At 37.5% G+C, this 25966-nt stretch overlaps 1 protein-coding gene across 1 annotated transcript in view; it reads left to right on the forward strand.

Moving 5' to 3' along the window:
- usp43a (ubiquitin specific peptidase 43a) overlaps positions 1–25966 on the forward strand; it is a 165638-nt gene that overhangs the window by 91480 nt on the left and 48192 nt on the right. Inside the window, 3 exon segments of the mRNA XM_041982074.1 lie at positions 15130–15298; positions 18496–18607; positions 24504–24607. Of these exon segments, the coding sequence (XP_041838008.1) occupies positions 15130–15298; positions 18496–18607; positions 24504–24607 (385 nt within the window).

Raw genomic sequence — 25966 nt, forward strand, 5'->3', positions numbered from 1 at the left:
GTTTCTGTTGTCACTTCACACAGTAAAAACTGTGTCATGGTACTGGGCGAGGGAGCAGGCAGACGATATGCTGTCACTGGCAGTCGCTCACAAACTTACATGTGTGAATAAAATCAAACCAGCATTTTAAAGGACACTACACTGAATTCTTGGAGTCTCAAACCATCATGACCACATTTAACCCATGTACAAACATAATCTATTCATATGAGCCTTTGCTAAACTTAAAGTAAACTTAAATCAGGTCCTCACCCTAAAGTTAAATAAACTGAATTGAAATCTGTCCCCAAGAGGTAGACAGGTCCCCACAGTATGACTGTGTTCAAAGTTAGGTCCCCATAAGTCAGTAGCAATACATGCACATGCACAAACACACTACTAGCCCATTACCATAACCTTAACCATCACAACTGAATGCCAGACAGTTACCCTTAAACTACCCATAGCCCACATTTAATTCTGACCCTTAAACCAAGGCCTCACCCTCGATAATCTCTTTGTACCCATGGAAACAAAGCTACTTTTACTAGAAGTCTCCATGAAATTAGTGTGCAGTCTGGTTTTTAGTTCCTATCACAGTGGTAGAAACAATTACACATACTGCAACTTTGTCATATTAGTAACAAATCCATTAAAATTATACTGGAAAACCCCAAATACATGGCTCTTATGGGGGCCCTGCAGAGAACAAGAACACACACACAGGCAAGGCAGTTTATTTGTATGGCACATTGTATAATACAGGACCATTCAAAGTGCTTTACATAAAACAAAAGCATTACAGATATCAAGAAATAGTAAAAGACAGCAACAAATAGCAAGAGTCACAATAAAACTATAAATTACATTAAAATGATTAAAAGCAAGATAAGTTAAAAAGTTACCATGTAGATTTCTAGCATAGGCTCATGAGAAAAGAAATGTTTTGGATTTAAAATTGTCTACATTTGGTGAAAGTTTAATCTCCACTGGCAGTTTGTTCCATTTGTTTGCAGCATAACAGCTAAATGCTGCTTCTCCATGTTTAGTCTGGACTCTGGTTTGGACTAGCTGACCAGAGTCTTTGGATCTAAGAGCTCTGCTAGGTTTATATTCTCTGAACATATCATAGATGTATTCTGGGCCTGAACCATTCTGGGATTTGTAAACAATCAGAAGGGTTTTAAAATCTATTCTCTGACTGACAGGAAGCCAGTGTAAAGATTTCAAAACTGGTGTGATGTGTTCAGATCTCTTGGTCCTGGTTAAAACTCTAGCAGCAGCATTCTGGATGAGCTGCAGATGTTTAATGCTCTTTTTAGGTCCTGTAATGGTCCTGTTAAAAGACCATTACAGTAATCCAGCCTACTGGAGATGAATGCATGGATGAATTTCTCTTGGTCTTTCTGGGAGACTAAACTTTTAATTCTGTTGATGTTTCTGAACTGGTAAAAAGCTTCTTAGTGAAGCTTTGATGTGGCTGCTGAAAGTCAGGTCTGAGTCTATCAACACGCCAAGGTTACGAACTTGGTCAGTGATTTTAAGAGCCCGAGTCTCCAGGTGTTTACCAATGCTGACCCTCTTCTCTTTGCTACCAAAGAGAATAATCTCAGTTTTGTCTTCATTTAATTGTAGAAAATTCTCCCTCATCCAGGTGTTTATTTGCTCCAGACACCGACACAATCAGTCTATTAGACTGCAGTCATCTGGTGACAGAGACACATAAAGTTGTGTATCATCTGCATAACTGATAATTAATGCTATAGTTCTGTACTATTTGACCCAGAGGGAGCATATACAAGTTGAACAGAAGAGGTCCAAGGACTGACCCCTGGGGGACTCCACAAGTCATGGCCACTCGCTCGGATTCATAGCTGCCGATCGTAACAAAATAACTCCGGCCTTCTAAGTAGGACCTGAACCAGTTAAAGACCTCTCCAGAAAGTCCAACCCAGTTTTTCAGCCTATGCAACAGGATTCTGTGATCTACAGTATCAAACGCAGCACTGAGATCCAACAGAACCAGGACTGATACTGGACCAGAATCTGTATTCAACCTAACGTCATTTAACACTTTGACCAGAGCTGTTTCAGTGCTGTGATGAGGTCGGAAGCCAGACCGAAATTTATCAAGATTTCCACTTTCATTTAAAAAGTCATTAAGCTGGTGAAATACAACTTTTTTAATAATCTTGGAAATAAAAGAGAGGTTAGAGACAGGTCTATAGTTGTTCATTATAGAGGCATCTAGAGTCCTTTTCTTTAGGAGTGGCTTAATAGCAGCTATCTTTAGTGACTTGGGAAAAATGCCTGATGCCAGTGAGCTGTTAATTATCAGCAGGAGATCACTTTCTACTGAGGTAAAAACTGTTTTTAAAAAGTCGGATGGTATCATGTCCAGAGTGCATGTTGTTGATTTCAAATGCCAAACTGTTTCTTGTGGGATTTTTAAAACAACCATTTTAAATTGTGACATAACATCAGAATTATTTCTGGGTTTTAGACACAGACTAGTTTTCTTGTTTGACTGTGTGGAATTAATATTTTGCCTAATTGTTTTAATTTTTTGTTCCTAAAAAAGTTGGCAAATTGGTTGTATTTCTAAGTGGAAAGGAGCTCTGGGCTTATCTGTATAGCAGGATTTGTAAGTTTTTCAATAATAGCAAACAGAGTGCGAAAATTGTTGGCATTCCGGTTAATCATTTCAGATAAATGCAGCTCTCTGGCTTTGCACAGCTCATTGTTATAGTTACGCAGGCTTTGTTTTTACAGCTCATAGTGAATTTGAAGTTTATTTTTCTCCTATTTCCACTCAGTTTTCCTGCATTCTCTTTGTAGGCTCGTGACCACAGTGGTGTTTCTCCATGGTGTTTTCTGTTTGCTCAAGGTGCTCTTGATTCTTATCGGTGCAACAGCATCCATTACATTCAAGATTTTCAGACTGAAATGATCCATCAACTGACTCTGCACTGTTTGTTGGTTACATAGCTATGACCTCCGCAAACTAAGCACTTGTTCTTTCATTAATACATCTCTTCCTAACCGAGGAGCAGGTTGGTTGGACATTCTGAGTGATCAGTAAATCAAACAAAATACAAAAATGATGTAAAAATGACAAGGCCAAATCAGTGACTGCAACAGAAGAAATATCAACACCCTTTGAATTAACCAGGTCCAGAATGTGACCTCGAATGTGGGTCGGTTGTTTTATAAGTTGCCATAAACCAAACATGTCCAATATGGAAGAAAATTTCACACCTCTGACATACACAGAAATGTACTAGTAAAGAATCATACTCAGGGAAAAATTACTCTCACTCAGACTAATTCTTGATCACAAATAATATTCCACAAAAATCTTAACCTGCTTTATTGAGAGTTACTCCCTTTATCCATCCCTCCATCAGCTATATGTGCTCTTCTTGTGGAGGTAAAGACATTTTTTCTCTTGTCTCACTTTAGGATGCAGCATGTGAATTCAAAAACTTTATACTGCAGAGAGCTCTCCATGGTATGATGGAGATGAAAAAATAATACATGGATGTATTGTTTTCTCCATAATAAGTTTTTGTAATGACGCATGGTTGAAAATAACGCAGAATGCTGGTCTTGTCACTTACAGAGTGATCTAAGTAATCTTAACGGCTAAGCATTCACAACAGTCTTCAAAAGACGAGATTGATCACAGATTGAATGATGCTAACATGAATTAGCTTCATGCTTCTTTACGTCACAAAGATATGCGAAAATATAAACAAAAAGATTGGCAGTTGGGTAAAACAAAGACTCCAGGATTAACTTAGCCTGGTTTGGATCTCCATCTCCATGGAAACTTAAATTCCAGTGCTTTTGTGAAAATAAATCAAGGATAGGTTTAGCAAGGATCACCAGTAAATCCTAGCTTCATCCTTTTGGATTCTATCAGCCAAGTACCACATCTGCCTTTAGTTTGTCACCAGCTTACTCTGTATGAATTCTCCCTGGTTTGCTTTATTCAGTACCAGATTCTTGTCACTTCTTTGCTGTATGTCACATCTCTCTCCAAGTTGCTAAGTTCAAATAATGTTACAGGTGTACATATGGAGCTACACGCACTGCATGCTCCCATTCGCTTCCACTGTGGTGGAGCCAATTAGGACTACATGGTGATCAGCAGGTTACACGAAGGTCTAGCATGATGGTCCCAAATATGCTAATACAACCTGAAAATCTTGCTTTCAAACCGTAATTAAATGTTTTTGAACAACATCTTCAAATAGAAAGCTTACGCTTTTTCCTCAATTAGTTGAATTTGCTAGAAGTTTGCCCATAATTGACTTTAATATCAGATTTTAAACCAGGGTGGGATTAACCAGAGAGCTGCACACTTGCACAATTCATTTTCAGTCTTGAGGGGGATCAGAGGTGAACATCTCCTGCTCTGACATGTGAGTGCTTTGGGCTGCTGTCTAGTGAGAAGAGTAAGAATAGCAGATTCTGTCATGTCAGCCTCCAAAAGTCTTTCATTACATCAGGAAAAATGAGCTATTTTTAAAGAGAGTCATCAGAGAAAAGTCACTAGATATAGTAAGAAAGTTGGCAACAGTGGCTTCAGCTGGTAATAAGTGATTGAATTAGATTTATCCAAGTACCCAGCTCCCATCCTGGTTCAACACATAAAGAAGTGTCGCTTGTAGTCCCTGCACCATCCACTGTACTCATGGTGCCAACTTTGACACTTAAACAGAGCAAAACATTCCAGCAACACTTATCAGATTTTCAGGCAGTAGACCAGCTCTTGTGTATTGATATATATTGATGGTCTTTTTGCATTTACTACTTCTACTATTAACAAGTTTATTTTAAAACAATTTCCAGGTTTAAAGTGAAGTTTGAAACTTTTGAACCAAATTTTAGTCTTGAACTAATCCAAATGTTATGGAATAATAGAAACCCCCCGGATTCGATTATCGTCGTTGTATTTGCCATGTGATAGCACAGCTAAAACATTGTTGTTTTTTTGTACAGAATAAGAGATGTTCCTTCTTGGAAGGAACTTCAACTTCTCTAGGGTTTAAAGCTTGAGCTAGAAGAGGGCTGAGAAAACATGGGACCTTTACACCCGCAACACGTGTTGATGACTTTTGAAGAAATTGTTTATAAATGTGATGACCTCAAAACCGTTTCTTCAAATATTAAAATAGCTTCAATAAAAAACAACAAAAGCAGTTATTATGCATCCCCTCAATGTTTACCATAGAAAAGCTAAAGACTTGTTTAGCAAGGGGCTTAATTTCGAAAATATTTAAATGCCTGGTAGATGGATGTACTGCAACATCTCTAGAGAGACTGGATGCAAATCGAGGGAAGAGTGGAAAGAGATATGTACCCAAACAACTAATAATCGATTGAAATTTCAGCCAAATAACTGGTTAATTCAAATATATATATAACTCTACGAAAACCATCATCATGATATCTGTACAGAATGTGTGATACAAACAGACATTTTACATGTTCAAATACTCTTAGTTCCATATCTGTAGGCTTATATAAAAAATCTCAGGCTTTCAAATAATTAATAAATATCTCTTAATTTAAGTACATTATTAGCATAAAAATAATAGTTTTAACATGGAAAGATGTGAGAAGAATTGGCAGATGGCTCTTTGTGATATGTACAATTGTTCCTTTAGAGAAAATAACTTAATAAAACATCAACAACATGATTTCCGTCATATTTGAAACTCATGTATTTCCCGTGTTAAAGGAACAGACTTGACACACATGTTGGAAATACCTAAAGATGTGTAAATTACCCTCTGCAGTAACCATTATTACATACATTTGTGATGGTTATTTTTTTTCCTATGAAATGTATTAAAACAGAGTAAAAAATTTTAACCTTATCCTGAAACAGTACTGGAATAAACTGGGTGGGTGTGGGGTTTGTGTCTGGTTATTTAGTCTCTTTTCTTTTTTTGCTGTTGTTATGTATGTATGGATGTATGGATGTATGGTATGTATGTTTTATTTCTCTCTTTGTTGTGAAGACAATACAAAGGTTAGAAAAACAAATAAAATAAAAAATAGAACCAATCTAAACATCTCATTGACATCTTTTAAACCAAACCAAACTTTATTGAATATTTTGTGGACAAAATCATTGTCAACGTGACTGCAACAGGCAGCTCTACCTACACAGCTAGGTTGTGTTTCTTTATGTTGTGTAGACTTGATGTTTGTTTGTGGGCTTAGTCTCAAATGTCAGGCAGAGCTACAGTTTTTCTGCTGTCCATCAGGTTTGTTTTCCCAGCTTTTGTGAAGCAGTAAAGTCTCCTGCTGCTCATGATGGATGTCTGAGTAGAAAGCCTGAAGGTCCAGCAGTGTAATGAATGGCTGACTCAGATGACAACTTCCCCATTGGTCTGAATTTTGATTTCCAGAGTTGTGACATTCTGTCTTGCTGCAAAATAAAACATGGATTTGAACAAAATGTAAACAAGTCTAAACTAGAGCTGTGCTTGAAGCTCTGCTAGAATGTGTACACAAAATTTGAAGACAATCCATTGTTGGGATTTTTTTAATCTGGGCACAAAGGATGAATCAGCTGTCCCTGTTTCCTGGTTAAATTCATTCACTATGAAAGGCATGTGGAAGATTTTCTGAGGATGTGTGGCTTTCTCTGTTGGCTTTTAGTTAATACACATTTCTCTGTTGGAGGAAGATAACTAATGAATAGTCCCTCCAAAACAGCAGACACTGTAGAGCTCAACATCCCATAATGTCTCTGTGTTTTAGTGATCTTAGTGAATTTCTCCTTCATAAATAGATGTCTTCAAACATTCAGGAGTTATTGAAACAACAAGGCTCCTTGGTACAATAATGAGTTTTTACATTGAGAAGAAATGGCAGCTGGAGGTCTCGTGATGGAAAACACTAAGAAATCAATAAGCCGCAATCACGTCCTATTTCACCTTCAGCTATCCAGGCAATTTGCAAGTAAATAGAGTAATAAAGCTGCATGGGAAGATGAGGGCTGAATAGAAGCTTAGCCTGCCGATAGCATGCGATGTTGACTTGTTCCTTTTGAAATGAAAAGAGAGAAAATCTAATTTTAATCAGGATTTTGAACTGACTGAATTGTCAGAGTTGCTTGTAAACAAGAAAAAAGTTGTAGCTGAGTGTGTTGATTATACTGTAAAAGAGAATTTCTAGGCCATGTATTGAAGAGGAAATTAGATATCCACTGACACAAACAGCTCATGCATGTTTAGGTAAATGCATCGAGCTGAACAAATCTCTATCTTAGCTTTTTATTTGCACAGAAGTACAGAATTAAAACTTCACGAGGCTGCTGTCATCTCATCTCTTTAATCTCATCACATCCTTAATTATTTCCGACGGTCGGTCGTTCGGTCGGTCACCCACCCAGAAAAAAAACAGTACTCTCATAACAGACAATATGCATTCTACCAGATTTAGCCACCGATTAATTTCCATCTGTGGTCTCAGGACAGATGAACAAATGAATACAGTTCAGTTAAATAGAAGTTTTGTCCAGTAGACAAAACTGATACCTTCAAGGTGGGTCCGGGATTTTCCAAAGACAACCCCGGACCAGGCACCGGCCATCCAGGGCAGCCAGAGCGAAGGGCCCAAGAGCCCAGAGTCGCTCCCCTCACCTTCCCTGCTCATGACTGTTTGTGAAGTGTGTGTTGTTTTCAATTAAAATTGAGGGGCAGGGACCGCATTGTGCTGGGGGCGACCTTATTAGCCCCGCCTGCCATGCATACATAGCACGCCCCCCAGAAGTTGTTTGTTTGTTGTGTTTATTGTGTTTTGATGTGTAAGTTTAATTAAAACTAAGGGGCGAGTCACCACAAGGTGCAGTCAACGAGGCCACTTAGACGGCCCATTCCACTCTACCCAGCATGACGCCTCCCAAGACCCTACATGTATGTGTAAGAGAGACCGGGTAAGGAGAGGGGTGTTCGAGTGATTTTTACTGGTTGAAGTGAGCTCAAAGTAGAGGCAGGGTGCAAGAGGAATGTTAAATTAGGTGCTGAGGGGTGCTCATTGAAAAGATCTGCTAAAGTTCAGTAGAGTGGCTTTAAAAAAATCCAAATAATTAGATATCATGGTCATCAGACATGTTTTGTGTTTACCCGTATGCACCTATTCATACTTCGAAAGCCACAAGTTGGTATATACACCGTTGTAGTGCTAATCCTGAATGGGACAACTAGCAAGTCGGTGGTGAACGAACAACACTACTGGCGCTGGCTCAGCGGAAGCTTGGACCCACTTCTTTGATTACTCCAACAGGGATATGGAAGTGTTGCTTAAACTCAGAGTAGCATCTACAGCGAAGCTTTATTCAACAGGATTTAATGATATGATGGCTTTTCTTCTATTCTAATGATTTAGTTTTTGTTTTTTGTTTTGTTTTCATGTTTTAAATAAAGAATTCAATCATTGCTTCATGGTGGAATCTGGCCATCGACACATTTTGTCTGACACCATGGTTACTGATGTAATTACATCTTTATCAGGATTTTAGCGATTATACCATGCTCATTACGCCAAAGACATAATGAAGAAAACTATCCATTAAGTGCTGTTTTACTTAAGATGGATACAGGAACCTTAAAGCAAAAATCTTCCATTCACAAGGCAACTTGTACCTCCAGTAGCTTTTATCATTTAAAGTAACCTTGAGAGAAACAAAACGGAGAGGAACTTGATGTGTTCACATTTGATGTTATTAGATTAGAGCACCTCTGAGAAACACCAGCTACACTGGGCTAAAGTGCCTTAAGAAAAATATATTACACTGCATGAATTTCTATGTAGATGACCTCCTGAAAGCTTCTTATACCCAGAGGCATGTTAAAGCTCCTGCTTTACATGTTAACTGTTAACACAGCTTATTATGGTAATTAAGTGAAACAGTCAGCAGTGCAGAGGATGAAGATGTTACAAGGATCTATTTTTATCTCTCTTGATCATTGAAATCTAAACCTTTAATCACACAATTCATTTGTAAGACTCCTGCAGAATTCTAGCTCATAAAACAGCACATATACTGCTGCATGAAATGTATTTACAGGGCCTCACAAACGGTCTGATTTCAGCATGCTGGGCTAATATTTGAGACATGATGTAACTAAGTGTAAAATCCCCTGGGATGTTTGGTTTACTGCAGCTTTGTTGTTTTTACGTGTTTTGTTTTAATATGAGGTTGCAGCATGGATGCTGTAGCAGCTGCTGATGCAGTTTGGTTCCTCCTTATGGTAGATCAGAAAAGGGAACAGACGAAAGGCATGACGTGAGGAAATAAAGGTAACATAGAGAAGAAAGGTGAATCTAAAATGAGATGTTTTTCTCCCTGTTCTGCCTTTCTAATCTTCTATATTGCTGTTAAAACTCAGCTGTCATCATGGCTGTTGTGTTGTCAGATGATTGTCTGTCAGGACTTCCAGCTTTTTCTAGGTGTAAGTCCATTTTAAAGAGATTTTTCCTCCTGAAATAATCTTCTTTTAAGTATTTTTTTCTGTCTCTCTTGCAGTTTGCAGTGTCATATGTTTAAAAATAAGATCTTTACTTTTCTTAGTCCTCTGCTGCAGCTGTAAACACAACTAATATACAGCCTTAGAAAAAGATACGGAAAACACAAAAATGTTTTTAGTGCTGTAGCCACCTTCATGGCATCATGTTTTAGCTTATCTATATTATGAAGTCCATTTTGGTTTTTGAGTCCACACATTATTACTAGAAATCCCTGACAGTCTTCAGATCCATATGGTGTCATGGGCACAATGGAGGGCTTTTCCTCAAGTGGAAGAGCCAAGCTGTCCCCAGATTGCAAGGTTTTTTGGATGAGAAACTGAGCCCCAGGTTTGTATGAAATGTTTTACAGTTTAGTGGTAGGTTTTTTTCATTTATTTTTTTTCCTATTTATTTATTTTACATATCCTGTCCAGCATCATAGCTGAATGATGGTCTGGCTGCTGCCTTGTTGCTTCACCATGGGGAAGCTTAATGGACATAAAGGGAATGGAGCTTTTTGGATCTGAGGCTTCCCTTGGCATTTGAGTATTGTTCTTTTGATAGAAGGAACAAAAAAGGAGAAGACTAAGGAGATGAGAGAGTGAAGACAAAACAAGAGACAAAGATTAAAAAAAGATACCGGTATTTCACAAATTATATCTGACCTAGGGCTGCAGTGATTAGTCAGCATTGTCGACAATAAAAGTAGTCGGCAAAAGAACAAACAAACAAACAAAAAAAAAAACCTACAGAGTGAGACATCGTCTTCTTTTTTATCTCTGCTGAGAGTTGCACATGTGCAATAAAGTCTGCCAGGGTAAAAATATGGCGGCGGACCAGGGAACAAACGACAGTAGAGAACGTCAAAAGTCTGAATTAACTTCACATTAAACTTACAAAATAAATTAAATACATGTGAGATTTGTAAAGCGGACCTTGCGTACCACAAAAGTACGTCTGCAATGCTCGAACATTTAAAGAGGAGGCACGTCGGACTTACATAACAACCTCATGCAAGATTTCAAAGCTGAAAGCGAAATAAAATCCATTTAATAATTATGAGAAACATAATTGGTCGACTAGTCGATTAATTAGTCGATGACTAATCGACAATCAGAATAGTTCTTGATTACAGCCCTAATCTGACCTATTAACACTTTGTACCCCTATACTGTACCTCGCTTCCTGGGCAGGGGTCTTTCATCAGTTTCAGTCACTCTACAGAAAACAGCTTTTTCAGTCTGAGCCCCAAAACTTTGGAACAACCTGCCCTGAATCAGGGCAATCTTTTAGGATTGATTTATAAAGCACTTTGTGACACTTGTTTATTATTATTATTATTATTATTATTATTATTAAGCATCAGCAACAACTCAACAGTCAAAGCCTGAGCAGATAAACCGACGACCAGCTGTTATACATGTAATGAAACTAAGCAGAAAACATCTTGTAAGAAAACCAAGCAGAGAATCATCAGGAGCACCTACGAGTAAACAAAGTTACAAGAAGTATGAACAGTGACATTATCAGACAATAACAACAAGTTATTGTTCATAACTGGAAAACATAACTGGAGCTACAGTGATTAAACCAGTAACTGTATGAGCATCCATGTTAGTTAATGAGTATGTGTTTGTGCAAGAAAAGAGTTTATTTATTATTAGATTTTTTTTGTTTGTTTTTAGGAGCTAGAGTAGAACAAAGATCTTCTGGCTAATATTTGACAGCATTATGGCATTCATGGTCAGTGTAACATACATGTTAATTATGGCCTGAAAAATCAACATACATCTCTGACTCTGGAAAAAGACAAATGGAGCCTGTATCTACTTTAACTCTGCTTTTTGTTTGTGAACTGATTTCTGCAGAGGATCACCAGGAGTCTTCAATCTGAATGAATTTGTAATGAAAACAGACAGCTGGACAGTACGGGCCTTTTTAACTCATTACTAAGATGTTCTTATTTAATAGCTGCAAGCCTGAACCAGAAGTAAGTTATTATATAAGTCTTCGTGCTTTTCCAGGAAGCAAAAAGTTGAAATTAATTGGGAGATCTTTGATTTGTAAAAGTGTCTTAGATAGAAAAAAAACGTTCCATATACTGTTACTGCATGAAAGCAGTTCTGACTTTTGAGCTATCGGGATAGAAATTGTAACCGTGTCTTTCCCAACAAAAAAAGCCATTCACCAATTCTACAGACATGAAACACTCAGAAAATTCTATTGTAGCAGTTATTACTTCAGTCTGCTCTCATTACCTGACTGCTGATTCACCCCGAACCGTCAATGTAAAAACCAGTGTTTGGTGGAGTCTCTGGGAGAGGAGGGTGTAAAATGAAAAACAAAATGAAGAATGGTGTTGGAGAGCAAGTGCCCGAAGGGGCATTGTGTCTTCTGTAGCACTGAGCTGTTTAATTATTGTTAAAATACACACCAGTTCACATTCTTTCCTTCTTCAGTACTCTCTGCCTCAGAGTTTAACTTGTTCATGTCAGGCTGAGTTTTAATGACAGGTAATGATAACATGGAAGGTCCTACAAAACAGTGATGACATGACAAAACAGCTAAAGCTAAATTATCATTAAATCCATGTATTTCTGTGATATCTCACACCTCAGTGTGGGAAATAGGTTTTTTTTATTAGAAAGTATTGCTCTTTCCTTTAGCATCAACTCTTTGCTGCTCTCTTTTACTGGTTCCTATTTCCACTTCGGTAACACCTCCCTCAGCTTGCGGATTGCATCTGTCCATCTCACGAAGAGGGATTTGTGGTGTGAGATTGAGAGTCTGGCAGGATGTCGACCCAGACCTCTAGGGACACGTGAGTGAAATGACGATGGTAGTTATGCAAGACAAATCACTTTCTGGTTTCAAACCGCTCAAATAAGAACTTTTCGCAGGGAAAAATTGGATTGCCTTGACAAATAGGATTCCCCTCTGCTGAGGTTTCACTATCTCTGTTTACTGGAGATGTGGATCCAACAGTTTTAGTCAATGAATCCACAAAAGTAAGCCGCTCTTGTCAAATGTTTTATATTTTACTTCCAAGGAGGCAGACTTTCTTGTATCCTTTTAAAGTATCTTGTATCTTTAGGCTGTTTGTTACCTGCAGCCTACTGCAAAGACACATGCATTTAGCTGTATTTTCAGAAAAATTCTAAAGATTATATATTTTGATGGACTAGAAACTGTTTCATCAAGGTGAAAAAAAAGCGCTGTTAGTCATACCTCAGCACGGTGTGCAGCATCTCAAAGCTGAAGAAACTGGACAAGTGGAGGACAGAATAAGTGGCATGCCTAAAACTAAGGGTGGCCGTCCAGAAGCCATTTTTAAGGAAGAGAAACAGAAAGAAAAGACTGAGGTTTGTCAAATAGCACAGGAACTGGAAGTGAAAGTCCATGGTAACAGGTATCATGGAGTGATTGTTAGTTTCTTTTGTTTGTTTGTTTTTTGTATTTTCAGATGATGTTAGAAGAAAACGATGTCAGTGAGTGGCTACAGCCATTTGTAAAACATGGTGGAGGCTCTATCGTGGTTAAGGGCTGCATCTCAGCATGTGGATCCTATTGAAGCTGATTATACAGCCAGGACATAAACCAGGTTAAAGTGGGCCATGGCTTTCAAGAGCTGAGTCGTGGCCCATCAGTCGGCGCTGCATTATGAGATCTTAACCAATGAATGTTTCTCTTTTTTTTCTGAGCAATTATAACAATATTTTGAACAGTTAGGACAATGCCATTAAACTCTTGGTTCTGTTTCTGATGGGAAAAACCAGATACCAAGAACACATGACTATCTGAGCTCTGACTGGAGCTCTGTGATCAAAGATTCTCAAGCATTGGGCTGATTTTATCTTTTTATATTTTTCCCAAGCATGTTCTTCAGTTTGAGTCCGTTACAGCGATGACAGGAAAATAACAGGAGGTATGTGAGGTTATTAAAAAAATTCAAGCTTAAACGAGTAACTACATCACATCTGTTCTTTTAAGTACTTGGTGAGTTAACTTTAATTAGAAGTGGGACAGAGGAGATATCAGCTAGACAACATTGTTCATCTTTCAAACACGTCTTACATGTTAACATTACATTCGACACCACGAGAGTCTGTTTCACTTCCATTAAAAAGACATTGAAGAAAAACTTTGAACCAAGTTTTATCAGCTAATTAACTGTGCACAGTTGTCACATCTGGTTTTTATCACTTTTAGATCCTCTTCATGAATTGTAAATAGTTTACAACATAGAAAATCCCAGTTTAACCTCTGACATCGCCACCAGTTTTTTGTTCACCATCTGGAAAGCAGCTGATTCCTTTTTCAGCACGATCATGATCCCAAACAAACCTGTAAAAGCATACCTGCAAATTCACACAGTGAAATGCTATCAATCTGGAGACTGGGATCATCTTGACAAAGAATGCAACAAAAAGCATCCAAAAAAGAGCTTTAAATGTCCGGCTAGAAGCTTGAAGAGCTACTTAAAGAAAAAGAGGATTTAAGAGGGTTCAGGCTGAGTTGAAAGATAAAAGTACAAATTCTGTTCTGTATGCTGGGTTTCTATTCAATATTCAAGTTTGCATCTTTCAGTACATTGCTGCACCTGTTTCCTATTTATTCTTGCATCATTTAAATAAATAGCTCAAGACTTTTTTCACAGTCCTGCAAGTTACGTTATTTGCTGCTTGTTCAGGACTTGAAATGGTGAGAACTTGTTATGAAAAGAGATTTGGATAGATTTGTGTGGTATGAAATACTTCTATTATGCAACTTATTGGAGGTGTACACAGCTTAAGTCGCATGGAGAACCCTGCAGTGAGGAGGCTCAAACATTAGTCCAAACCTTATGAGCATCTTTGCTCCTTTCATCTTTTTTCTTTTTTAAACAAAGAGGGTATGAGCCGGATAAAATTCCACTTTGTGTGCCACAATTGTCTGTCTGATTACTATAGTGGACCCTTTACATTTAGGCTTTACATCTATTCACATGAATATGTTCAGGATTCTTTGTGCGTGTGTGTGTGTGAGAGAGAGACAGATGTAGGAATTTGGCAGTGATTAATTGCATGTTAGGGATCAAACAAGCAGTGTTTAATTAAATCCTCTGATAATGTCAAAGTTTATGTTTCCTTGGAAACAAGAGGTTGTGCCTTCTGTATCCCCTCCAGCTATTACCCACTATTAATCACAGCCGCAAGTTTTTGTTGTGTGGAAGTGTGTGTGATGGCAGATTCAGTTCCTTTGTGCATCACCTCGGGTTAAACCAGATTCAAAGGGCAACTTTACCACAATAGAAACTCTTTAATGTGTTCTGTATCACAGTAAACATGTCGGGTTGGATGGCAGTCTTTATGTAGCTGTTTCTCCTTTTGGCCCCAGAGCTGTTTCCTAACCGCAGTTTTCTTCAGTCCCCCAGCTTGGAAGGACTGGCTTTTAAAATGAGCAACATTTTTAAATGCATGCGGGAGGAAAGTAACCTGTTGAGACGTCTTTCTGTTGCTTATATTCTTTAAAATAATTTGAACATATCTGTATATATAAAACCTGTGAACAGCAGCTTGTCAGCTCATCAGTGTGCATGGCCGCATTTTTACAGCGACTCTCTTCCTCTGTTGCATTCAGGGTATCACCACAGCCTCCCCTCCTCTCCCTACACCTCCACTGCTGGGCCCGACGTTCAGAGGTTACCTCCATCTGGCCGCCTGTCTTCTGAGCACCTGAACCACAGCAGCTCCAGCAGGGTCCTCCTCCTCCTGTGCAACACAGCAGGATCTGGCCAGCAAGCTGTCAGGTAGGGAGTAGAAACATTGTGTTTGGTTTACTTTTATTTGACTTTATATTCAAGTTTCTCAACCGTTAGGGGTTTTATTTTAGGTGACTTTTAAAGACAGTGTATCAGAGTGAGTTGAACTTTGAATGAATAAATGAAGGCTTTATTTTGAGCATTTTATGACGACAACAAAAAAAAAATCTTTTTGTATTGTGTAACTGAGCCGTGCTTGAACGCTGCTTTAGATCCCCACTGAGCCTGTTCCACAGCTTCAATCCACAAACTTGAAAAGAGTTTTTTTCGGTTTAAGTTCACTCTAAATCTGTTACCCCCTTCTCTTAAAAAACAAAACAACATTTTTAGTATATTTTCCAGTAGAGGCTTATTTATTGTGCCGTGTAAAACTAATACAGATGCGTGAATTTCAACATTTTTGACATTTAGAAAAGTGGATTAGTATATCTGTAACCAGTGTTGTGGATAATTGTCACGTTTATTTCTTTGTTAGTTTTTTTTTTTTTTGTTTTATAAATAACAAGCAGAATAAACATTCATGTGTTTAGCCTCAAACAGTCATCTAGATATGCTGAAACCAGGGTACAGTAGGGAATATGTAGTGAATTGTGGTCTGGGATGTGCTTAGTTTTAACATTTCCACCTCCAGTATGTAACTTATTTGTATTCGTTTTACAGTTAAATAGTATAGTTTTAGTTTTAATTAGATTTAAAATGAACTTATTGCTGTAAAACCTCTTTTTATTTTAATTAGTAAAGTTCAGGTGAAGTTAACTCATCTTATTACGACAGTACTTCAGCAGTTGAAAACATTTTCCAGGGTTGGTTTAATTTGGTCTGTGCAGCCGAACGTTTGAGCTGATGGAAACTTTCCATGTTAACAATGTGGTCAACACACCAATAAATTTGGATTTATTGGTGTGTTGCTCTAACAGGGATAGGCAGCATCATTACGTTGCTCAGCAACTAGAACTTATCTGATGTACAGAAGCTCCCCAGCTTGATGTTCATTGCTTACAGGTAAACTGTGGTTTGGTGTTTGAGAGACATTCCACCGGAGCAGAATTACAACATGTTCAGTAATGATGAGCCTCTGGAGACAACATGTATGATGAAAGTTCATACATCATACATGTAGCAAAAGCAGGATGGATGTCTGACAGATTCTGTAGCTTCCATGAGCACAGCAGTCATGCTTGCCCACTTCAACGTGGCTCAGATCTGAACAGATTGCTGACGTTTCTAAAGGATGAATGTCAGGATTTGACATTTGAAACCTCATCTGTTCACAAACTACAACACACTCTTGTTCTGCTGTGGTAAAAATCCTGAGTTTGTCTGCGGAAGGATGCATCTAATCAAAATGTAAAACAAAAAAAAAAAACAAGATACTGCAGCAACATTTCATCAGTTACACAAAAAATGCTTTCTGAGACTGTCATGCAGCACATTATAATTAACAGCTGCTAACAGCAGAATTTAACAGTAGTCCAAAGATCAGATTGTCTCTGCTCCTGCGTAAAAGGCAACAAGCCATTAAGCCAAGGGAGCAAAAGTCGTACATAACCTTTAACCAGGTTTAAAGGCAACCAGTGGATTTAACTAATCATACTAAATTAATTGTTTTCTGATTTTCTTCTTCATAATGCCTCAAACAGGTCTGGCAGGAAAAGGCATGGTACTACAGAGAGGTCACACACATGCAGCCCACGTACGGTCTCATGCTGGTTTTTACACTTCAGAGTTACCTGGATGGGTGTGGAGGTGTCCCAGAGCAAGACACTGAACCCCTAATTGCTGATGGGTCGTGGTTGAGAATGGCAGTTTCTGCCATCAGTGTGTGAATTAGTGTGTGAATGGATGAATGTGACGTACATGTAAAGTGCTTTGGGTAAAAGCGTTATGTAAGTACAGACCATTTACCATTCAAAAGCCGGTGTTGAATGGAATACCAGGATGCTTTGTTTTCCCCAAAAGCAGCTGAAATTAAACTCGTCGGACTAGAACATGCGTCCATCTCCTTCTGTCTTCATGAGATTAACTTTGCCAGCAATTCTTTACTGAACTATCATTTCCTCATTGTGTAGAACAACAAAATATCAGGTTTAGTATAAATAGTTCCATGGTGCTTCCTGACCCATGTGGTTGTATTGATCTCTGTGCTGTGACAGTTTTTCCTGTAGAACGACCTGAGAACTACACTCAAATCCAACAGTGGGTTTTGTCCTTAACTTTGACACACTGAGATTTACACAGACTTCCTGAATTATTTATTTATTTATTTTTTTTTTTTTAGTCATTCATTGAGATATATTTATTGAGTTTATTTGTGAGTGAGTGAGTGAGTGAGTGAACAATATTGGCCACTTTGAAAAATAATTTAAAATTTTGTTATAGTTACTAGTTACTTCAGCATTATATTGCAGCGTTTTATCCTTTTGTTTAGATATATTCCTTTAATGGAGCTTTCATATATTTATATTATGTTATATTTATATTATTGATTATTGATAATAAAGGTAAATAATTTTATATAATTAATAAATTAAATGGGACACTAATCACCACTTTTTCGTAATGTTGTGGGACAATATGTCACCAGACACCTGGAGTAATACATTTTTGAAGTGCAGAAATATGAAGTGTGGGCTGTTTGGATGGCACGGTACAGTTTCAGTAATTAATTAGATCGCCTGTTAGTGGAAAAACGTAAAAAAAAAAAAAACAAAAAAAAAAAACGCTGTTTATTTTAATGCTGTTCATCAGTGCTTTGGCAAGACTTTTATACCAAATCCTGACACCCTTACCTGTCACCAAGCAATGTATTGATTGCTTGGTGACTTCTAGAAATTACAAACTATTATTCTAAACTTTTTTTTGTCTCTTTGACTCTCGACCAACTTCTTTTGAGTGTGTTGCAGTATCAAATTTTAAATTTGTTTATATGTTCTATATACAGTATAGTTGATCGGTGAAGACACCTAAAATAATTTGTTTTGACTTGTGACTGATTAAAGATGCAAAGAAATTAACTAATTACAGATTCAAGAGGGATTTTATTTTTATTTTGTTTAGGAAATAAGATTTGTAAAAAAAAAAGCAAAAAAAAAAAAAAAAGCAAATCATTTTGTAGGTTTTATGAACTGAGTCACTTGTTTTTGCCTATTTTACTGCCACACCAAAACACTGTCCTCTCCACTCAGATTCGGGCCTCCTTTTCTCATGGTTGAAGACAGGAGCATCTCCTGGGACCAGCTGCAACAAAGCATCCTCAGCAAGCTCTATTATCTAATGCTGAATGGATCTCAGGCTCAGGTATGTTGTGCACCTTCATTAAACAATAACTTCTTACCCACTCTGGTGTCTTCAGTCTGCCAGTGTAGGGCTGTTTGAACTCTGACCTGTGATGGTGGACTTCAGTGGAGGGAAATGGAAAAGTGGAAAGCAAAAACCTGCTTGAGAATTGAAGTAGGGATGCATAATATTAGATTTTTGTCCGATAACCGATACCGATGATGTTCTCCCAGCACCTGTTATTTTATCGGTTAATTATAGTGGTGGCTGATATCTGCTATTTAATTTTGAAGCCGATATTGGTCGATAGCAATATTGTGCGATTATATTGTGCATCTTTAAAGTGAAGTTTGATTTACTTCTTTTTTAAACTGTACTGTGGTGGAGTAAAGCTGAGCTATGTTATTCATCTGTGTGCGTACACACAAGCATATTAAGTGTTTTGGGTATCAATAAAGGTTTTCTGAGAGTGAATTCAGTTGTAGCAGCCCCTCAAATCACATAGAAGATCTAAATGTTTAAGTAAAGAATAAAAAGAATTGAACTTCATTCAGTTTGGATAATTTTAATAGTGCTCCTTCGTGCACACCTCACTCCTGGATTCCTTTGTTAGTATTTACACAGCACCTGCTGTGCTTCTAATGTGTTTGTTTTGCAATCAGCCTGTCTTGCATGATAAAATTCCCCTCCACCTTCTCGTCCGCTCAGTAGGTGCTTCTAGCTTTGACAGCGATCACTGATGAGCTCCATGTCGGCTTCATTTGTCATCTAGAATGAATTCAAGTGATCTGTCTTAAACCACCCCTCGACACTCTTCAGTACACAGCTGGATACAAGCATCCATTTGCGCACACGCTGGCCCTACTGCAGGTCGTCGAGTTGCCATGGGCAACGGCATGGCCACAGACAATGTTTGAGGTGGCCTCAAGCAGAGGCGGGCTGAAGATGAGAAGAAAGACCAGTGTCTGATTGCTACCTCACTTTTATAGGTAATTCCTCAAAACCCGTCTGGTCAGATTCAAAGTGACTGAACGCTCGTTTGTATTCAGCAATCAGCAGGATTCTTCAGTTTGGTTGGTTGAATCATTTGAGGCAGAAAGGATCACCTGCATCCTGAGTCGTCATTTACTTCCCTGCTGATGACAAACATTAAAAATGATATTTAGCTTTAGGGCTAAAAAAAAAAGATGCTCAAATGTCCAATTTCCTTTTCTATTTACAAATATGTTCTTCTTCATGTCAACAGCTTGTGTGAATCCTTCATTGAGTCAGCCCTTGTCTTATCATTGGACAGTGTTTTGGTGCCACCTAGAGGTTTTTTTTTTAAGATACAAGTGTATGTGTATAGAGAAGAAAAACTTGAGGTGTCACTGACACTGATGTAAAAATCAGCTTTGTCTTCAACTTCTTTTTGTTTCAGCGGTGCTTTGACGCCACCTGCAGGGTTTTTAGTGAATTACAGCTAAGTAGAAATCAGAAAATAAGCTGAGATCTTACTGACACGCATGTCAAAATGAATCTTTTTATGTGCAGTCTTGTGTGGTTTTTCATACCAGTGGACATAGATTTCTTTTTTTTTTTTTTCTTAATTTTTTATGAATCGTAGGTAAACAGTTTATTTCACAAAAACTGTGTAGTTGCTGAAAATAACTTGAAAATACCTGGATCGATGATGTGTGTGTTGGTTAACAGATACATAAAGGCCTACTCTCCCTAGAAGTAGACAGTAACCACACAGGGTTCCAGCTGTTTTTCAACTTATACGAAAATATATTTTGTGCAGTTGCATACTTTTGATTCTTAGAAATGCATCAAACTACCTTAAAAATATGTGTTTCTGACTTGTTTTGAAGGCAGAGTGACATTTATCATTTACATTCCTGGAGCCATTGGGTGAGAAATTGCACATCCCAACTTTTTTTCCCAAAATGTTGCATCACTTTACGTGAACATTTCGCTTTGCGTCACACGGCAGCCTGGACATCAGCACACTGGATGTTTTGAACACATACTGCGACTGATTAAGCACAGAAACGCAAGAAGACAATACTGGAGGAAGAGAGCAAAGGAAAGAAAGAAAGGACAGAACAGGAGATGAAGCGTGTCAACATTTTACTGACTGGAGAGAGTTCGGATGCCCCCATCAGGCGGCGCCTCACTGAGCAAATCTAGCAAAGTTCGGTTGTGGGGCTTTAATGTTTTTAGTGGACCGCATAACAAACTTACACTCATCATTCACTCCTTTTGGGACATCCATGCGTGGTATCCCTAAGCTTTGCTGGCTTTACAAGTTTTGTTATGTGCAGCTTTTATTATCACTGTCATTGATGCAATTAAGTAAATAAATCTAAGTGAGGTTGCAGTTTGCTGTGGTGATGGTGCAATATCTAAATTTAGAGGTGCTCCAAAAATTTGTTCCAGATTCTTTTTCATTGTACGGGTTTTCCTGATCAGTGTGAATGGTTATGTATTTACAAGGCTCCTTTTCGAACATGCTTTTACCTGAACCTTATTAAATCCTTTTTAAATTTTCCCACTTTATTTTTCTGACGTTCCACACTTTTTTCATGACAGTAAATTTAAATGTGTCGGCTTTGACTTTACGTCACATTTCTGGTTCTTTTTTCATACAGCTGAAAACTTTCAAGAGTAATGTCCTCCTACAGCTCCTCATTTTTTCTTCTTTTTAACAGTTGATAAAGAAGTCCTGTAAAGAAAAACTATTCTTACTAATCCACTCTAAACATTCCTTTTACATGGAGCTTTTAAAAAGCAGTGATGGTGGGATTTGCAGGCTGAGAAGGAAGTTAGATGCTTAACTCTTAAGTTTAATCAAACTCCGCCAAATCCATGTTATATTCTACATTAGGAACAACGTGTGCTCATTCAAGCCGAATATTTAAAGACTACGTGGCTCAATAGCAAACTCATCTGCTCTCTTTAACTGTGCTCAGTATAACTGGTGGAAAGGCTTTTCGTGCTTTGGAGTGCTGATATCTGTTTCAGAAATGTGAAATCTTTCAGGCCCAGATAAAATTACCTTTGGGTTTGCGCAGTGTTTGCTGGAAGTGTCACACTGAACTTTGCATAAATTGTTCTGTAATCATCATTTTAACATTCATGGCCACAATGATTTTAAAGGTTTAACATCATCTTCAGGTCATACATGTTGTTTTGTTGACATATTTAGACTCTTCAGACTCTGTTAGATTAAACCATTAAACCACTGATGTCTTTATTTATTTATTTACATTATTGATTTAATCCATTTATTTACTTTTATTTACATATTTATTTTTATGTTATTTCTAATTTATTATTAGTTACTATATCATTTTATTTTATTTCAGTATTTTTTTTCTGGATTCATTTTCCTTTAAAATAATTGTAAATAAATTCAGGCGTTAGGGGGTCAACACACACTCACATTGCTGTCATTTTACAGGAGACAATGCTGACAGCACGACTGCTCACAACACACTTGGCTCATGTTTTATTTTCAGTCCAACACAGTGAAAATGTGTGCTCTAGACTCTAAAGACTATTTGGGTTGTAGTTTGATGTAAAGCACTTTTAACATGAATTCCACTTAATTTTTTATGTCAGTGATAACAGCTTGTTGAGTCAGTTAACTTGAAATTAATCAGAGAACTGTTGAACCAGCTTCAATGAATTGCCTCAATTTGTAACAAGTGAATTAAATTAGGGTTAATTTATAAAGTTAGCTCAAGTCAACAGTCAGATCTGCTCAAATTAACCATTGCCAACTCTGTACAGGCTGCAAACACTCATGAAATGTATATTTAGCAGAAATTTAACCTTCTGTGATTGCTGAATTTCACATTTTAGTCATGTAACTAACATTACGTACTGAACATAACTCTACAAATATAGTTATTTGCTTTACTGCCTGTGTTTTGTTAACATTTAGACAAAGTTGCTGGAAAGTTTTTTTTCTGGTTGGATGTAAATGTTGGCACCATGAGTCTAAAGGACAGTATAGGACTGACACCCACCACCATAATGTTGAACAACTTGAATCCTTTAATTTGACCTTCCATGAAAGTGAGCCACAATGATTCAGATTTTTTTTGTTTGAAGGAAACAAAATTGTTTGAGTAAGTCTGAATTAAAACTGTTGAGCTGACCGACTTAATAATTAAACTTGAATAAACTTAAAGGTGTGACGTGTAACAAAATCAAAGGTCAATGACAAAAAAAATCTCATTGAACATTTGCTGGTATCTAATCACTTTACTAAAATAACTTGTGTATTTATTCTCTCAGAATGAGCCATTTATATCTACCTGCCATGGATCCATATACATGGCAGCTAACATATTTGTGCTACCATTTATTTTACTAAGGTGTCTCTGAATGGACAAACAACTGGGTGTGTTGCAAACTGCATTATGCTTTGTTTGATAGGTGCTGGAGATGTAAGTAACACCTTAAAAATACATCAGAAGTAGCTAGGTGTCATCTGAGGCCACTAGATCCACTCGCAGATAAAAAACATCTTTTTGTTTGAAAGAATTTTGTCCCTTTCCATTCACAGCTGTGTAGTATTCTATGCCCATTTTTACCACTGGATGTCAGTAGGTCTCACACATTGTACCTTAAAATCAATCAATCATTACTAACTGAAGTAATTCAGTTATGTTGGTTAAATTATTCATTTTTTACAGTGCAGATAATATTCCTGTCTGTGTGGGACACATCGACTTTTAGAGAAGTAGCACAAGTACCAGCTACTTTTTCCTCTGACAGTTGGAACGGACGTGTCAAACCTTTACTCCCTTTTACACTTTTCTTTGATAAACCTACATAATTTTATAACTGGCATTCACTTACTGAGAGTTTTCCAAAAAATACTTTTAAACTATTTTTTAAATTGGACGTTTTGTATAAAGCACCTCTTTGTGAGTAAGGGTTCATTTTAACAGTTAGGTAAAACACATGGTTAATGTGTCACTACACTGGATATTCTGAATTCCCTCTGCTTCTTTTATTTTTCATTTTAAAAGCAAAAAATCTTGAGCACTTGGGTTTATGAAACAAGACTCCAGGCCGAGCTACTTTATTTCACACCCTTCAAATGGCTTTTCTTTAATAAATGAAGCAAACCTGTGCATGTAGCTGTGTTATGAAAGATGGGAAATGGACAATTTTACAGCCTAATCGGACTTTCCAAGGAGAAAGTGAATAAAAGATGCTTGAATAATTTGGTTATTAAACTTTTTACAAAAGACCAAAATTTATGGAGGGGAACAGTACAGTAATCTGATTATTTTAATTCAACACCAGCTCGTTTCCTCCTTCTTTCTAATATCCAGATATCTATTTACTATTCAGAGTTGCTGGATGCTTCCTGTGTTTGAGCTGCGCTGCTTGAACAAAATGCTTTGGGCAAATTTCTGTAGACTGGGTTTTAATGGCTTTTTCTGAGCTATTGTGCAGTTAGAGAGGATATACATAACATTTAAACTAAGTGCAACATTTGCCCATAACTAATGTCAATCCTGTGTTCTGACTTTTCAGTCATCCTCAGACTCTTACATCAGGGAATGGAAAGTGAAGTGGAAAACAGAAGGAATACATACTTGTGATTTCTTCACATAAATGAACAGATGAATCCAAAGTAGCAGAATGAGTGAAATCCCTGGATGTCAGTCTGGATGATAATGGCAGTAAAATGGTACAAGGAAATACTTTTTACATGTAATGCAGTGTGCAGATAATCATTGTGGTGGCACATGTGCATAAACACTCCATACACTGGACTGTTATGACTGAACCTTACAACTTTTCTCAACAACTGCTTGTCTTGAGTCGATTAGAGAACATGTGTAATTTTTTCAGCTCCAGAAAACCTCTTGTATTACACTCACAAACATATCTGTATCTCTTCCTGCAGAATGCTGCAACGCTGTTTAAGATCAGAGTGGTAGGAGGATCTACAGCCTATAACTACCTTTCCCCACAGGACAGCAGGCCACTGTACCACCCTGCAGTTGATAGGTAGGACACACACCTACACTCACAGCAATACAAAAATATACCATGTTTTATACCAACACACACACAGATGCATGTGTGCAGTCAGTCCAATGTTTCTCCACCAATCATACATGTGTAAATACAAGGCAGATCCTCGTTAGATGCCCACACTGAAACATTGAGAAAAAAACCATTGTACAAATAGCACTGATAATCAAATAAACACATACATGACAATGAAAATGTTTCGCTGGATAACAAATGGCAATGGAAGATGTAAAAAATGGCCTCCCTATAAGGCTATATAAAAGATTACATGATGTGGGTTATATCAATGTCAATGTTGTGTGATGAAAGCATCATTGTGAAATCTCTGCTGTACTGAGCTGTGGTGAAAGCCAGATGAGACTGCATGTCTTTTTTTTCTAAGGAACCCATGTGATGATTTTGCGTCAGCATATAAAGTCTCTACAGATCAGTGCTTATAACAAATTCAAAATATTACTTTGTTGACTTACTTTTAAAACACCAGGCAGCAAAAGAATTAAACAGTATTATAAACTGACTTCATATTAAAGACAGAAGCTGTAAATTTTGCATGTCAAATCCCTTAAAAAATGTTCCCAGTCATGGAGCATTTTAAGTTCTGTTAAAGCATGAGATACACATACTAAAAAGATCTGAGACCTTTGTGTCCACATCAGCATTCATAGAAGGAACTTTCTCCATTCCCTGCCGACTCACCCTGTGTTTCACAAACCCTGAACTTATCCAACCGGTCTTGACTAAGTATGCTGCAGGCTTTTTCTTTTATTTGCCAAGTCCCTGATTTTTAAGTAAAATGATCAAGGACAAAGGAACTAAAATGAAATTTTGAAGAGAAACATGGTCCTCGGAAGCTGCAGTGGTCATAGTTACTTATCAGACTCCAATGTTTGATCCTTTTCTGTCATTCTTTTATATGCAGCTATTTAGATCTTGAATGTCCCTGAATTGCTGTGTTAAGTAATGTTAAGTAATAGTTAATGGTTGTTAAGTAGTAAATGTTAAGTAAGCCTGACACCTGGTGGTTATGCTCTATACATACCTTACACTTTTAAACATGATCAAAAGGCCGGGCCATTGATTATTGTGAGCGGGCCACTCTATCAAGTAGACTTCTACTTTGTAATAGATTAATTCTACTTTAATAATTCAATATATGGCCCTTATCAAAGTAGAATAGGTATAGAATACCATTAAAAAGGTGTTTTTCTCTACTATAAAAAAACCCCCACTTATGTCAACACTTGTCAACAGTAAATTACGTTTTGTAATCTCAACCAGTTTTCACACTTCGTAATTAATAGACTGAGGACGAGCTCAGTTTATCAAAGTTAC

Source organism: Melanotaenia boesemani, chromosome 4 (genome assembly GCF_017639745.1).
Source record: "Melanotaenia boesemani isolate fMelBoe1 chromosome 4, fMelBoe1.pri, whole genome shotgun sequence".
Taxonomy (NCBI): domain Eukaryota; kingdom Metazoa; phylum Chordata; class Actinopteri; order Atheriniformes; family Melanotaeniidae; genus Melanotaenia; species Melanotaenia boesemani.